General features: G+C 42.9%; 1 protein-coding gene across 1 annotated transcript in view; it reads right to left on the reverse strand.

The window, feature by feature from the left end:
- Positions 1-235: 235 nt before the first annotated feature.
- Positions 236-15,434, reverse strand: part of tnfsf10l (TNF superfamily member 10, like) — a 52,151-nt gene continuing 36,952 nt past the window's right edge. The window contains exons 3-7 of the mRNA XM_070929848.1: positions 6,784-6,820; positions 6,581-6,688; positions 4,368-4,531; positions 3,638-3,748; positions 236-3,543 (exon numbers count right to left, since the gene is read on the reverse strand). Of these exons, the coding sequence (XP_070785949.1) occupies positions 3,358-3,543; positions 3,638-3,748; positions 4,368-4,531; positions 6,581-6,688; positions 6,784-6,820 (606 nt within the window). The 3' untranslated portion in view covers positions 236-3,357. The remainder of the gene's footprint in view (positions 3,544-3,637; positions 3,749-4,367; positions 4,532-6,580; positions 6,689-6,783; positions 6,821-15,434) is intronic.

The raw sequence follows: 15,434 nt of genomic DNA on the forward strand, positions 1-15,434 counted from the left end.
GTTAGATCAGGAGCTCCCAAACATTTTGGCATGTTACCTTTCGCTGCCAGTCGTTCTCATAAAGATTTTCATGTGAGAGTGCACTGGGCAACAAAATCCGCTTGTCTTCAGGTTGATCTCAAGCATTAGACGCCTACTTTTCACATCTTTTGACCTTACTGGGATGCCTGCAGCAGGTTGCAAGATGTTCTCTTTGCCCGCTACATCGCCACACTAAATTTCCACATACGCAAGGAAAGGTTCAAATATTTGTTTATTTTCTTAGCAACAATGTGCTACACATGTTCACAGCTACAAAACTGTCCAGTACAAACACGCTTCATACACATTCAAATCAAACGTTTTCCCAGCTGGCCCAGGGATAGATGCTGCTATAATATGAGTGCGTGTTTTTTATTATCATCATCGCTGGACCTGTTTCAATGATCTGTTTGTTTTGGCTGGAGTGCAAGAAAGAAAAAGACCGTATGATTGTTGAAGCTGATCCTGGATAATAAACTGACTTAGTTCAGGGAGGGAGAGCGAGCTTGGTATGCCTGGTGTGATGGAGCGTCGGTGGGCTGAACAGAAACGTGACCAGGTGCAAAAAAGCAGCTAAAACAGCAATCAAACACAAGAATGAAATTTGCCCCCAATTTTGCGCTTTGCACAGAAAAACAAACAAGATGTGTTGTTGTTTTCATAGCTTCCCTAACAAAACCCACACAGTAAGGTAACCTTGGATACACAGGTATATGTGGACCACAGTGCCAGAGGTACGGGCTTAGCCTGGATGTCACCTTATTAAAAGTGTGTGAGCAAGCGTGTAAATCCTTTTCTCTCAGGGAAAACAAACTGAGCTTCCCGTACACACACACACACACAAAAGAAATGTGTTTGTTTGACCTCGTTTTATGAATCGTCTATGTGAACCAAGCCCTTTGAACAAACACGTCCTGTAAGTGCACACACACACACACACACTCCCTCCCTCCCGTCATGCCTCCGACTGATCACTGACAGCTACCAGATGGCACAGGGAGGCCAGACAGTGTGGATAAATGAGCGTGTGTGTTTGTGTCTTTACACTGGATGTGACACTGGATGATGTGTGTGTCTGCGCTGCACAGACTAGCCTGGATATGGTGTGAGGTGATGTGTGTGTATCTGCACATTGTGCGTGTAGGGCTTGACTCATGGTTTATGTCTGTGGATATTCTCTCTCTCTCTCTTCCTTTATGGCCGTCTGTGTCTTGTTACTAAATCTGGCCTGTTTGCCTAAAAATTCACCTTTTCTCTGTTCGCTTGATTGACTGTTTCGTTCCAGATTTGCATCATGTGGGCGTGTTTCCAGCTGCTATATAATATCAGAATTGCGCAAATGGTTTGCATGTTTTTTCTTTTGGGTGTGTGTGTGTTGTTTTGTGTTTCCAGGTCAACAGAAAGTACAACATCTTTTAACAGTCTTAACTTTTATCTGCTTAAACTATTATTATAAGCACATCTGGTGGTGGCTGCATATTAAAGGAATAGTTCGACAGTTTGAGGTACATATTTGCTGTCTTGCCAAGAAATAGATGCGTTTGAGACCACTCTCTGTTAGCAGTTAGCTTAGCTTAGCACAAAGAGTGGAAACAGGGAGAGACAGCTGTTTCCCCCAGCTTCCAGTCTTTGTGCTAAGCTAAGCTAACAGTCTCCTGGCTTTAGTTTGATATTTAACAGACATGACTATAAGTAAGGTATGTGTGATCTGATTTCAGGTCATTCTTGTTTATCATCCTGATGTTATTTTGCTATTTTTGTGTACCATCAATCCTCCAGCACCAACTTTGATTTTTTTTTTAGCTCGTGATGAAACCAAAAAGCAACAGGTTTCGGTGATTTGCAGGACAAAAGATGGTTAAAACTCGGCTACATTTGGTGTAAAAGTGAAAATTTGTTTTAGACATGTGGGTGTTTTGAGTTTATTTCAATGTGAAGCAGGTCCTACCAACAAGTTGAAACACTGCTAGACTTCTAAAGAACCTAGAACCTTTTTCTTTTGATCTGAAAATCACCTAATCCAAACTCTGTGCATGTTTCTTGCGTTTGTGCGTCTGTCTTCTTGTTCAAATAAAAAAAAAAGTCTGTTGTTTTCTGGGTGCTTGTGTCACGGATTTAAAAAATAAAACTAAATGCAGCTTCACAGGGTAGACGAGAAAGACAAGATAGATCTAATTCTTTACATGAAAAACAAAAAACAAAAAAAAACGGAAAAGGCCGCGAGGGGGAAAGTGAAAGAGAGAGAAGAAAGATCCACAACACAGACTGGTCGGGCCGCATACCATCCTCAGCCTCTTTCTCTCTCTCTTTCCTTTTATCTTCTGCTGGGCTCATTCTCATTGGCATTTACAAGACTTCTCCGTCTCCCTCCTCCTTGTTTTCATTCCTCCTTTCCTTGCAGACTCCTTTGTTCAGAAGGCACTCGTTGTTGCTTCTCACAGTCTTATTACTGTATCCAGTACGAAGAAGCAATCCTCCTCCTCAAAAATGTCCTTGCATAAAATCCACAGTTCTAGTGTTGCGGGTAGATAGTCCTCGGTAAAATCCAAGTGGTTTTAAGTCCAGTCAAGGTAAAATACATAAGAATTACTCTTAAAAATCACCGCAGCTCACTGTGTAAATCTCATATGTACAGTACTCTCATGGCACGCTTTAAAAAAAAAAGTTATATTCCACAATTTCTTTGCTTTGGTTTTGATCATTTGATTTTCTTCTGCTACCATCCCACTGTCCTTCCTTGAGTTTTTTATTTTTTTATTTTTTTATTGTGTGTACATTCTTCTGTCTGGAATCCAAATCCGAGGGTCCGATTGCTTCCCACAAAAAAAAAAAAGGCTGCTGACGTGCACGATACACTGAATTTGGGATACAGGCAGCAGGGTGGCCTAATTATGTTTGAGCGATTCTCGTCTTAACGGGTTTTTCTGTGGTTTACTTCTCTTTTTGACATCCAAAAAGGCATTTTGCTTCCCAGAGAATCAACAGAAAATCGATATCCTCACATTTATTTTCGCGTGATTGCACATGTATATCTTGCTCTCGGCGGTTGGATTTTGCTTAATGGAGAGTTAGGAAGACAAATCCACCCTTTCTTTTCCCTTTCACCCCCATCCTCTTGCAGCGTTCACTCAAGCGAAGCCTTCAAACCCCAATCCTTCCATCCTTCAATGTATCCGTCCAAGCCAACACTGAGGATCCAAGATCCAGGCCAACATCCCACAGACCCCTTTTTTCCCAATTGACGGATATTCAAAAGGCCCCTAACTCATCGCCTCCAGCCCACCCATTTATCCATCCATCGTCTCATCTGTTCCTTTTTCCTTCCATCCTTTCCTCTCAGAGGTCCAGGCGGAAGGCGCCAAAGTAGCTGGAGGAGTCGTCAGCGTTGACCATGGTTGGGGAAGACACGGAGACGAAGAGCTCGTCGCCGGCCCTCAGCTCGAACAGGCCTCCCTGGTAGACGGAGTGGAGGGCGTACTCTGCGTCTGGAGCCCAGCACTTTGTTCCCACCCCCTTCAGGAGCTGCACAAAGGTGAAAATGAAGGTGAGAAAGATATTTAACTGTTTATACCCATCAACAGGCCCTCATTATTTCAAGTGGAAAGGGATAATATACCTGTATGGGGCTTGGGTAGGAGGTTTTCTTATAGACGCACTGCACCAGCTGGTGGCTGACGCTGCGCTGGTCTCCGTCACTGGCTGCTGGGGACGGATAACGAAAATACACCTGGAGGCCGGACAAAAAGACAGATGATCAAAATAAAGCTAAAACTATTAAGGCAAGGCACTTTGGATCAATGCTTTATCCAATTCATTAATTTATCAAGAAATCAAGAAACTATTTCTAATATGTGACAATTACAATGTGAGGATTTGTGTCTTTTCTCCGTCTGATTATAAACTGAATTCCTTTGAGTTTATAAGTTATAATTTGACACCTTGAGCTCTGAGAACTTTACTTGTCCGTATTTTCTAACATCGTATAGACAAAAAAACATTTATTGATTAGTCTACAAAGCTAACTGATTGAGATAAGATACAAATGTACTGATTTATTGAGATTATCAATAATGAAAATCATCATTATTTGTACCAGTATGAATGGTGGAATTAAAATATATTTGAGCAGCATTTCTCTGCTACTTCTCAGTTGTCATTACGGGCTGAATTGCAAAAGAAGTTAGCATTAATCAGGTACCTTTTTCCCTCCGACGCAGACATGTAAAAACACAAAAAATAATTTCTATAATAAACAATATGTTTATGATTTTGTATTTATTTCATTTTCAAAAGCTGCTCATCCCTGTGTGGAAAGAGAAAGGAAACTGAAAGGACAGTATGATCACCTGTGAGTACAGGTAGTACCGCCCATCTTGAGGGACTCGCAGCTTCCCATTGGACAGGGTCATGTTGTGCAGGTGAGCTCCGAAGCTCTGATTGGCCCACGTACGGACCACATGGCGACAGGACTGGTGGAGGCCCGGCGTGGGGATCGGGTAGGGAGGGAACCCTGTTGGTGAAGAGAGAAGGAGGAAGGATGAGCTGCAGATCTAGAAGACGAACGGTGAGAGAAAAATGAGAAAAACAAACCAAGAAAAAAACCCAAAAAACTGTCTGAACTTCAAATATTCCAGTAAACCGTGTCTAGAAATCATCGGTCCATGAAGTATGATTCTCATAAAAAGACAGGAGGCAGCCAAGGATCTGTAGGTGCATCATGTGGACGAGTATTTGCCAAAAAGCTCAACAGCAGTAGCGCCTGACAAAACGATACGACAGGAAAGAGAACCGGTGATGAAATATGTGACCCAAGAGTAGCACTCCTCTTCGGCTAGCTTTAAAACTGCCTGAGTTTGAGCAATGGGGTGCACCATTAAACCGTTAAAGTTTCACTGAAACCTTCACGGGGCGTCCTGTTGTGTACACAGGAGTGTGTTACTGCGCGTATAAAATGGCTACTTTACAGCGCCACAGGCATAAAAAAAAAAAAAAAGGTAATCCAATATTTGTAGTCGGACTCGACGCGCGGTTCAGGCCAACCAGCGTGAAGCAAGCGTCCCGTTGCTACGGTTACCAGCTGTTTAATATGCGTGGCGCACTGATTTAGCGCAGTTAACCTGTTGATCCTGACTTTAATCTGCCAGCAAGTCTCCGGCTTTCCTTCCACCTTCGACAAGCATGCATGCATCGCTTCCTGTCTGCCCTGCTTCATGCCTTCATCATCATCATCATCATCATCATCATCATTCATGTGCATGTTTGCATGTTGTGTAGGAATGTTGGATTGCACATTCAAAGCTGGAGGAAAAACTGCAGAGAAAAGTTAATTGTGAAAACTTTTCAAATGCTGGTGTATTATAGCTACTCCTGTGTGTGATGATGATGATGATGATGATGATGTGTGTGTGGTAATGCTTCTGCTTGGCTAACACGCTATTGTTTCCTTCACATTAGTAAGATAATAGTTTATTAATCATTTAGTCTCTTGCTCTTGTACTTCCTTATGAGAAATCCAGGCTGAAAGTGTGAACCTCAACCTCTCTTCCCTGCGCGCGCACACACACACACACACACACACACACACACACACACACATATATATAACACCATCCTTGCCCTTTGTCAACCCAAGGGAAACAACATCAAGTGAACTTTGCCAGATTGTCAACACCCTTCAGCTTGCACGCCAGTCTCAGATGAAACGATACGAAGGTCTGGATAACGCACACACACACACACACACACACACACACACACACACACACACACACACACACACACACACACACACACACACGAAAAACACATTCCAACTTTAAATTCCACGATTAATAACACACATGCGCTTGTCATTATTCTTATCTATGAGCCAGTTCATGACAGCATTTCTTGTAGGAAAAGGCATCTGGCACACAGGAAGTGATATTTATTTAAAGAACGATCGGTCAGACGCAAAGAAGCCGAATCCTTCAGGGTGCAATTAAATGTTTCATGTGCACAAGATGAGTTTAATGGGTAAAACAACTGAATTTGATCCTTGAGCAGCGTGTTCCCTACGCTTGCACAGTAAGGGAAGATGAAGGGAGTTCCTGAGTTTATGTTAAAAGGATGCATAGACAAAAAGATGATGGAGGCACTTTAAAGAATATTTTAAGGGATTCTTTTGTCCTTTTGTGAGATAGCATTAGCAAGAGCTGCTCCAACTGTCCAGACTTAAATGCATGTTTTCATGCATCACTGTCTCATTCTGTCACGTCGGTTTACCAGTGCATCCCATAAGTCCCGCCCCTGCTCGACCCCGATTTGTCAGCGCTCCTCTGCCTTCATACACAAATCAGCCTGCTGTTGGTGCCTTAATGTTGTTCGTTCCAGATGTCTGCATCATTTAAGTAGACATATGTAGGCTGGGAATAAATACAGTTATACAGCATCACAAAATAAAAGTGTTTCCCACCTTCCTTTACACGTTTTCCTTTGACATTAATGATACAAACACACAAAACACTTTGCCGTCTTCCTGAAACCCCCAGTTTTAACCACTGACACACAAACAGCTCACCTTGCGAGCTGGTGTCTCTGAGGGTCAAGTGGGCAGACGGCCTCTGGGCCACCGAGGTCATGAACTTTGACCCCGAGATGTTGAAAGAGCGAGGCATGGTCCTCGCCTCTGAGGGAGAGAGGAGGATATGAAGGATTGTCAGAAACGTTGTATATATTATATATTATATTTATATGTGTGTGTAAAGAGAGGCAGATACTCACCTATGAAGGTTTGTTTGGAGATGATGTTCTCTGTCACCTGAGAGAAACAGAGGAAAGAAAAGATCGTCAACGACGTTTGTGGCTCACATGAATGTCGACCTTTCGGTGGTGATAAATGTTGACGGCAGAATAAAGTGTGTTTATTCAACTTTTATGAGCGTGGAATTAATAATTCACCTGCAATTGTTCTGTTTTTCTTTGCTGTGACGGATGAATAGCACATACTGGTTGTGAGTGTGTGTGTGTTCAGACTGAAAGGGTTGTTATAAACATGGTTGTAAATTATTTTACAGATAACTCAAGTCAGTTTTATTCAAATAGCCCCAAATCACAGATTTGACACGGACGCTTTACAATCTTTTACGACACTCTCCTTAGACGACCGTAGACCTTTGACTCAGATGAGAAAAAACTTCACATAAAATCAGGGAAAAGGGGTGAAACCAGACAGACATGCAATCCTGTAGATGTTGTAAATGGAGATAAGGATGGCCATATTAGTGGCACAAGTACAAAAATATATTATCATGTAAATATTAAATGTAATAATTTAAGAATAAGATATTCAGGCCGAGTGTTAAAGTATAAGGAATGTGCCAACGCATGTATATGTATACATAAGCTACTACTCCTGCAGTATATCCAAGTCCCTTCTCTCAGTATTCGTAACTCTGAACGCTTCACTATTAACTATCATTTATTTAGCACCATTTTGGCAAATAGAAAGAAATCCACACACAAACAGGAAATATTACAAAGAGCTTCTGCAGCATTTCTTTTCACTTTCTTGCAGCTGTGAGCAACTCACGCCTTTCCGTAACGTGTCGCATTTTAAAGTCTCTTGTGTCGTCCTCCTCAGTGTGAATCTGTCACATCATATTCAAACATGTAAGAATTAAGTTGTAGTTTTGGGCCACATCTTCCTCCTCCTTCCTCCTCCTCCTCTCCTGCTTCCTTCAATCATCACGGTAATGAACTCTAAGCGTTCTCCTCTTTTCTTTTTTTTTTCCAGACGGCGCACATCTCCTCTCCGTCATGTCTCTGTTTTATATCTCCCCCCCCCCCCCCCCCCGCATCCTCGAGCGGCCTCCGTTTCATCTTCCCCAGATGTAGACACAGAGATGTACACACACACACACACACATATATATATGTATGTACTCACACACACAGATGCATCTTCTCTCTCTCACACACTCAGTATTTCTTCTCTCACACACTCACATGCTAATGCTTTCTGTACGGACTGTTTATGTCTTTCCCACTTTGTAAATCAAGCTTCAGTCGCCCTTTTTCATATATTTTCAGTCGTTTATCGTTCCTTTTTCCTCGAACATCTGTCTCTCTTTTCTCATCCTTTCATTTGTCACTTCATCACCCATCATTCATAAAACCTCACTGTTAATCCTCTCTCTACATGCTAACCTTTCACCTCTTCTTATTCCCTCCTTTTCTTACTGATTTCTAAGTCTCTCCTACTTTTTATTTCTACGTCTGTTCACCTTTTAACCAGTAGGCCGCGGGTTACTAGTCATGTGGCCCGTCTAAAGTACCACTGAGCCCCCTGTGGTATAAATCTCCCCGATTCATTTACTGAAATGCCACAAAATCCTGAATATGATTAATCTCACCACTGTTTTTAACGCTCATCCATAACCGTGGTGTTATTCCTGGCAGCGGGCCTGTTTCTCCTGCACCAAACACTCAACCCAACCTGCAAATTGGACATGATCGCTCTGGGCTTTGGCGTGTGTGTGTGTGACTGTGTGAATGCAAGCATGGGGGGCCCCCCACTTGTGTATACCCTATATACTCTAAGGGGAACCCAATACAAGTAAAGCACAGAGCTTTGACTGGGCCGCGCTAGCTTGTCTCGCTAGGTGTAGCGTGCCTGTCTCGGCCTCGCGTTCCTCAAGTCCTGAAGGCAGAAAATTACCCGAGCGCACACACGCACACACACACACACACACACACACACACTTAAAAAACAGAGAGAAAATTGGCAACAGATTTTTTGCCCTGCATGTGGCTGCAGTTGAACGAGAAAAGAACAAAAATTAAAAAGAAATAAATTACTGTGAGCTTTCAGGCCTCTGTCAGGGCGACTCCAGAACAGCATGTTTCCAATATACAAATTCAACATGTCTGCTGTCTTTAACGCCTAAAAAGCTCACATGGGACACTACTACATGGCTAAAGAGTGAAATCAGCTGTAGAGGCCGCATGCGTAATTTGGGTTCACAGCAGGGGAAGCTCGCTAAGTCAGAGACTTCTGACCAGCCTCGTGGTTGAAGGTGCCACTGTCAATTTACAGTGTTTTCTCACCTACTATCTGCATCTGGTTTGTGTCTAAAACACCTTGTATGGAGTTAGATATTAATGCATTTAGAGTGAAAGGGGTCAAACCTGAGATGGATTGCAAAGACGCTAAATTAAAGACATGAATGTGAAATTTAAAGATATACTTTTGAGAAATGATTCTTGCTAACTCAACTGCCCGTAGGATGCGAGTGTGAATGGTTGTGTGCCAGCCCTGTGGTGGACCCGATGCCTCAGTGTCAGCTGGGATCGGCTCCAGTTCCTCCCCAACCCTCTAAAGGATAAGTGGGTACAGCTAATGGATGCGTGGAGTTGATGGATATTTCCTGAAGCGGGCTTCTATGAACATATGAAAACACTCAACTTGGCACAATGAAATGCAGCTGAAACAGAAACAGATACTCTCAGCAGCGCCGCAGCTGAACACAGCGGCATTTCCATCAGGTGTGATCAGATCACAACAACCGCACAGTCGCTCTTGGCTTCAGTGTGATGAATCTGCAATCAGAAGGAAACCTACTGGTGCTTTTGGACAGATTCTTGTTTGGATTGCTGCAGCTTGAAGTCATTATTCTGCCCTTTAACTGGAAGGTCAATGACGGCTAACATGGGATAATCCCAGGTAATGAGTGCTTTAGCTTGTTGTAGCAGTTTGCTAATGACAACAGCATGCACTGAATGATAGGCAAGATTATAAGTTATCGAATACCATGTATCAGAAACGGGTCATTTGTAAAATGAATGTTAAATGTTTAAATTACTTCAGATGACCTTTTCTGTAAATATGACTGAATGTCATGCTGGTCAAGCATAAAAAGGAATTACTCTTTTCATCGAATAACAATAACTCAGTTACTCAACATGTCACTAGCTCCTACAAGGCTGCATCATTAGTTTTCTTCCCCTCAATCACCTGGAGTCCAGCAGCTACCGACTGCCATGCTTGCTAGATTGGAGAGTTTTTGTTAAACCAGGTCATTATTATTTATTACTGCAGCGAGCAATATGTAGCATTTGGCTTCCAGTCGGCCTTGCCAAAATGAGCTCCCTGGACCCATATATTCTGTCAAGAGAGTCAGATATCTAACAAAAGTTATATTAGAACCAGCGCTGTGGAGATGTACATGTTCGGTTTGTAACTCTTCTCCACGTTCCCTTCAGCGCTTATCGTAAATTAGGATTTCTGAAGCTCTTCGCTGACTTCTAGTTCGAGCTTCTCCCCTGTTATTAAATGCACCTTTATTCCTGAGGTGCTTCTCATTCAAGAGGGACCAGACAGAGAGGCTGAAAAGATCATAAGCAGGACTGGGGCCCCACGATGACCTCTGATAACATCACCGTTATCAGGTCTGCTTTGAACAATGTCCCCATCCTTTCCCTAGTTTGATGGACGTCATTGTTGACAGTTCATCATTATTCTTGCCTTCAGTCAAATGCTTTTTTTTTTTAAAGCAATAAACACTGCACATCTGACCTCGCCAGAGCGCTTTCTGGCACCAGGAAGTAAGTCATGTTTATGACTGTTTGTGGGCTTTGCCCCTTAATGAGGGTTTTGGCGGTTGTCACGCGGTGGTTTACTGTGAAAGGCTACACTATTGCCCTCGTTAAGTGGGCCACTTTTGTTTCCAGTAAATCAGCCTTTGGCCTCTGATGTGACGAGCCGCAAAGTTCAAGTTCACTGCCAGCAAGACCTGCACCACATGTAGGTCTTGACCGACACCAGGGCTCGGTCAGTGTGTGTGTGTGTTTCTACGGGCTTTAGGGCAGTCTGGAACAACACAAGTCTAAAAAACCTCTCCAGCTGCAACAACAATAACAACAAATAAACCCTGAACTCTCCTCTTTCACCCTGTCCAGAGCGACAGACAGAGACACTAAAAGCAGTCTGATTTCTTCACGCCAAACTTGTCTTTGTCTGGCCAAAAGCTAAACAACGAAGGCATAAATAAGAGAAACGGGGGGGAAAAATGAGAGTTAGATGAGCTGGTGTGACATCCAACTATCTCTGATGCAGGTGCGCTGGAAAGTATCACTTCCCTCTGACCGAAACGTTAGTATGATCAATAAATTGTGATCTTCTTTGCTTAAGAAAGATTTATTTTTGCCAGGTCTTATCCACTTCTACCACATCCCTCCTGTTGCAGTTTGGGCCACAGACCAAAACACTGATTTACCTTTAAAGGTGCACTCCAGCAGTTTAGTATCACACTTTCATAATGTTGGAACACCTGGAAGAGACTCATTTATTATCCAAACTGAAGCAGCGGAGGGTGGTGTAGCCTGACCCTCGTATGGGCCCAGCTCCAAAACGCTAGATCCTACACCTCCCACAAAGCAAGACGAAAACACACTACTCCAGTTTATAATGAAGGTTTTCTGTTCACGAGACTAAGAGTCTGCAGCCATGCTAGCGGCTCTGTGAGGCTAAATGTGAACGTCACCATGCTAACATGCTCACAATGACAATGCTAAGATTTTAAGCATGTATAATGATTACAAGTTAGCATGCTAACATTTGCTAATTAGCACTAAACAGAAAGTGCAGGTGAGGCTGATGGGAATGTCACTGGTTTTGTAGGTAAGTATTTAAGTATTTTGTAGGTAAGTCGTCATGGGCGACCTAATTTAATGGCAATCCATCCAAAAGTTGTTCAAACATTTCACTCAAAATCCCAGATGCTAACCTCATGGCGGTGCCACAGAGACACCCTCTGGGGAACATGAACGTCTGTGCAGAAGTTCATGGTAATCCATCCAACAGTTGTTGACATATTCCCGCCCGGACCACACTGGCGGACCGAGCGGCTGATTGACTGGCAGCCATCCCGAGAGCCTCGCTGCCAACACGACTTAACATTTGACGTCTCAAGATATTTTCAAGATATTATAGAATGAGGAGGAAACTTGGTGGAGTGCCCCTTTAACAACTGAAAACACCAGCTGTGACCCGGCTGATTAGATCAGAGAGAAATGACTTCCATCTGATCAAACATCAAGATAAACTTTTATTTTTCCTTCGTGTCCCAGTTCAAACTTTAATATCTGACGGCACAGAGTTAAGTGAGACTGCAGCGCCAAAAATCAGAACGTTGGTGGGTAAAAAAAAGAAAACCAGAGAGCGAAAGATGACGGACAATTATGGGAAACAAGAGAAGAAGAGGAAAAAAAAAAGAGTGAAAGAGAGGATTGAGAGTGAAAGAGGGACAAGTATGCACATGAAGGAGCGTTTCTTCTGCAGATTAGCAGTAGCTGCAACCCAATACTTTAATATGCTGCTCGACCCCGACAGGCCTGGACTGGAAATGTGTGTGTGTGTGTGTCAGCAGTGTGTAACTCTTATCAACCCTAATCTGGTCTAAGAGGCTACTCATTCCTCACTGTGTGTGTGTGTGTGTGTGTGTGTGTGTGTGTGTGTGTGTGTGTGTGTGTGTGTGTGTGTGTGTGTGTGTGTGTGTGTGTACCAGAGATGGAGACGAAATACCTGCGTGTTTGTGTTCCTAATGGCTGGCGTTGCTCCTTGAAGCTGGGTCGATGATTAATAAGTAACCCAGACTTTGTTTAAAGCCAGATTGGTATGTAGATCTGGAGAAAAGGGAATGTTTTTGGTTTTTGTTGTATTAACTGTGTTGTTCTTCCTATTAAGGCCTCGTCAGCGGGAGCAGAATATCCAGAGCGATAACTCAACAGATTAAAATTTGACAGGTGGTCACAGAAGCTCCCCAGTGGAAGATTGTACTGCAGGTAATCCTCCACGCACACGTCTGCACTGATAAAGTTTTGAAGTGTTGAATTCTTCTTCGGCCTTAAAACAATATTCCAGTATCATTCCAGATGCTTGTCTGACTAACAGTCCAAAGACTTTCCATTTAAAATAATAGAAAAGGGAGAAAAGTGACAAATATAAGATATTCTTTATTCCACACATTCTTCTTCCTTGACGCCTACATTGCCCACAATGCCCGGGCCTGACCACCAACAGTTTGGTCTGATATTTGCATGTGTTATGCTAGCAGCAGCTAATGTGGCCTCACGCAGAGATGAAGGCTGGCAGGCTCATGGTTGTGACGGTGGTTGGAGTCCTCAGACCAGCTGAGTAAATCTGTGTGCAGAAGGAAAAGATTATCCCCTCATTGCATTCGCTTTACAGAAGCCAGTCCAGCCTGGTCTCGCAGAGTGCCCAGAAGTAATAATATAAATCTTCACCGGTGTCTTCACATGATCAGATGTGAGCGGAGGAGAAAAGGCAGAAGAGCCGCGGAGGGTTTTGTTTTTCATAGAAACGGTATGTGAAGAAATCTTCTGTAACCTTCAGCTCTCCTCACATCTGATCGCGTCTCGTTTCCACTCCTCTGTCAGATTTTCTTTTTCTTGGTGCTTTTTTAGTTTTAACACATAACAACAACAGGAAAAAGACACTTTGCTCCTCCATATACTACATATTATCACAGCACAGTTAAAATCACTTTAACTACTGTGTATTTGCTTTTCCATAGTTCACTAAAACTTGTCATGAAGGCTACATGGCCTAAACTATGATAAAGTATAAGCAGTACATCGGTTTCAATGTCGTACTGCACTGGACAGTAAAAGTTGAGTCTGATTGGACAATAGTACGGCAAATAACTGAAATTACATTCAAATGAATCAATAGTTAATTAATTGATCTTGAAGATTCATTATGAACAGCTGTTTGGCAAATGATTCTTAGCTCGGGGACCACTTACTGGACATTTTCCAGAGCTTTCAGCCACATCTCTCGCAGTTCCACGTGATAACAACTGAGCCGTCTCCATGGCAACCGAGCAAACAGCATCCACCGATGAAGAACGCGACATGTGGCCGAAATCTCCAGAGAATGGACCTGGTGCTAGGATTTGTTTTTGTGACAGCAATTCAGACTTTTTCCCTTGTTTCGTTTATTTTCAAGCAAATTGTCCAATTACCTAAAATGTTTAAAGCATCATATCTTACATATTAATCCGAGAGCGCTGCTGGCAGTCACTGTGTACGCGTAGCGCCGTCATCTGACTGTGATTTACTCACAAACAGGAATCGCTCATTAGTGGTTTATCGTTGAAAAGCAGGGTTGTTGTTTTTTTTTACGACAGGTAACGCACCAGTGGCCGACTCGATGCCAGTCACTGATAACTGACCTGTTTGCTGTGGGAGTTTCCTGCCAGACAAATGTTGTGTACAGCCGAGGAAGCAGTTGACTTCACACACATGAGAAAAGAAGAGATTGATATCACCCTCCGGTGGGTTATTAGCTCGCTTCTCTTCCTCTCGCTCTTTTATCGATTTCAGCCGACAGTTTCACGGCAAAGAACAAAAACAGGATAAAAACAGTTTATGCACAACAAACAGCGCATTAATGAGCTGCTTCTCACTTTGTACGTGTTTTTACTTTCCTATATGTGCTTGTTTGTGTTTCTGTCTGTATTTCCACATAGCTGACGACCGTATTAACCCCCCCTCTCCTCGTTCTCCTCCCTCCCTGTGTCTCTTTATGTCTCTCTGCCTCTCTGGCTGTCACCCTTAATCTCTTTCACAACAGAGTTTTTACTCCTAAGGACACAAACAGCACGAAACTAGGCCAAGGCGGGGTTGTTTTACAGCCTCAGTCTTCTCTTTCTTGGACTCTCTGTGTTTTAAGTTTCGTTTCACACGAGCAAACGCTAATATCAATACAAATACCTGCACGAGTGCGTCATAATAAAGACAAAAAGGTGTCCAGAGACATGTAATGACTTCATGTCACAGTGTAGTGTGACACAAACTCCAAGGATGTTTTATGATTTCATTTTCTTTTTCTGTTCTCAATCAAATTCCTGATGTAGTAACAATCAAATATACCTAAGAGATGGATATGCAGAGTGAATGCTTATGCCCCTTAAATCAAATTAGAGCTACAAAATGTGGGCTCAATTGCTAAAATAAGTTCTGCATTTGATATCAGTATGTTGACAATCCTTTTGAGATATCGGCCAGGAATAATACTTGATCTCTCTCTGTAAATGTTCACGTCCCCGTCTCATCAGAGGACCGTGGCATGTAAACAACCGAAGTCATCAGTGTTGATTTCTGTGCTCCGTCAAATTCGGTTCCCAGAGAAACGACGTGACATGCTTGCCTCAGCAATACTCGCGTGTGCATGTAAACACAATCGTTGGCCTCCTCATATCTCCATTTTATCGCTTCAGCACGGACTTTGACGTCGTCAGACAAACCTTTAATAGGTCAGGAACAACAAACTATACGGCACTTGAAGGAGGGTTAGGTGGCTCTGTGCAAGGTATACTTTAAATAAGGGCCTACTGTGAGAGACGTTAGGT

Source organism: Enoplosus armatus, chromosome 23 (genome assembly GCF_043641665.1).
Source record: "Enoplosus armatus isolate fEnoArm2 chromosome 23, fEnoArm2.hap1, whole genome shotgun sequence".
NCBI lineage: Eukaryota > Metazoa > Chordata > Actinopteri > Centrarchiformes > Enoplosidae > Enoplosus > Enoplosus armatus.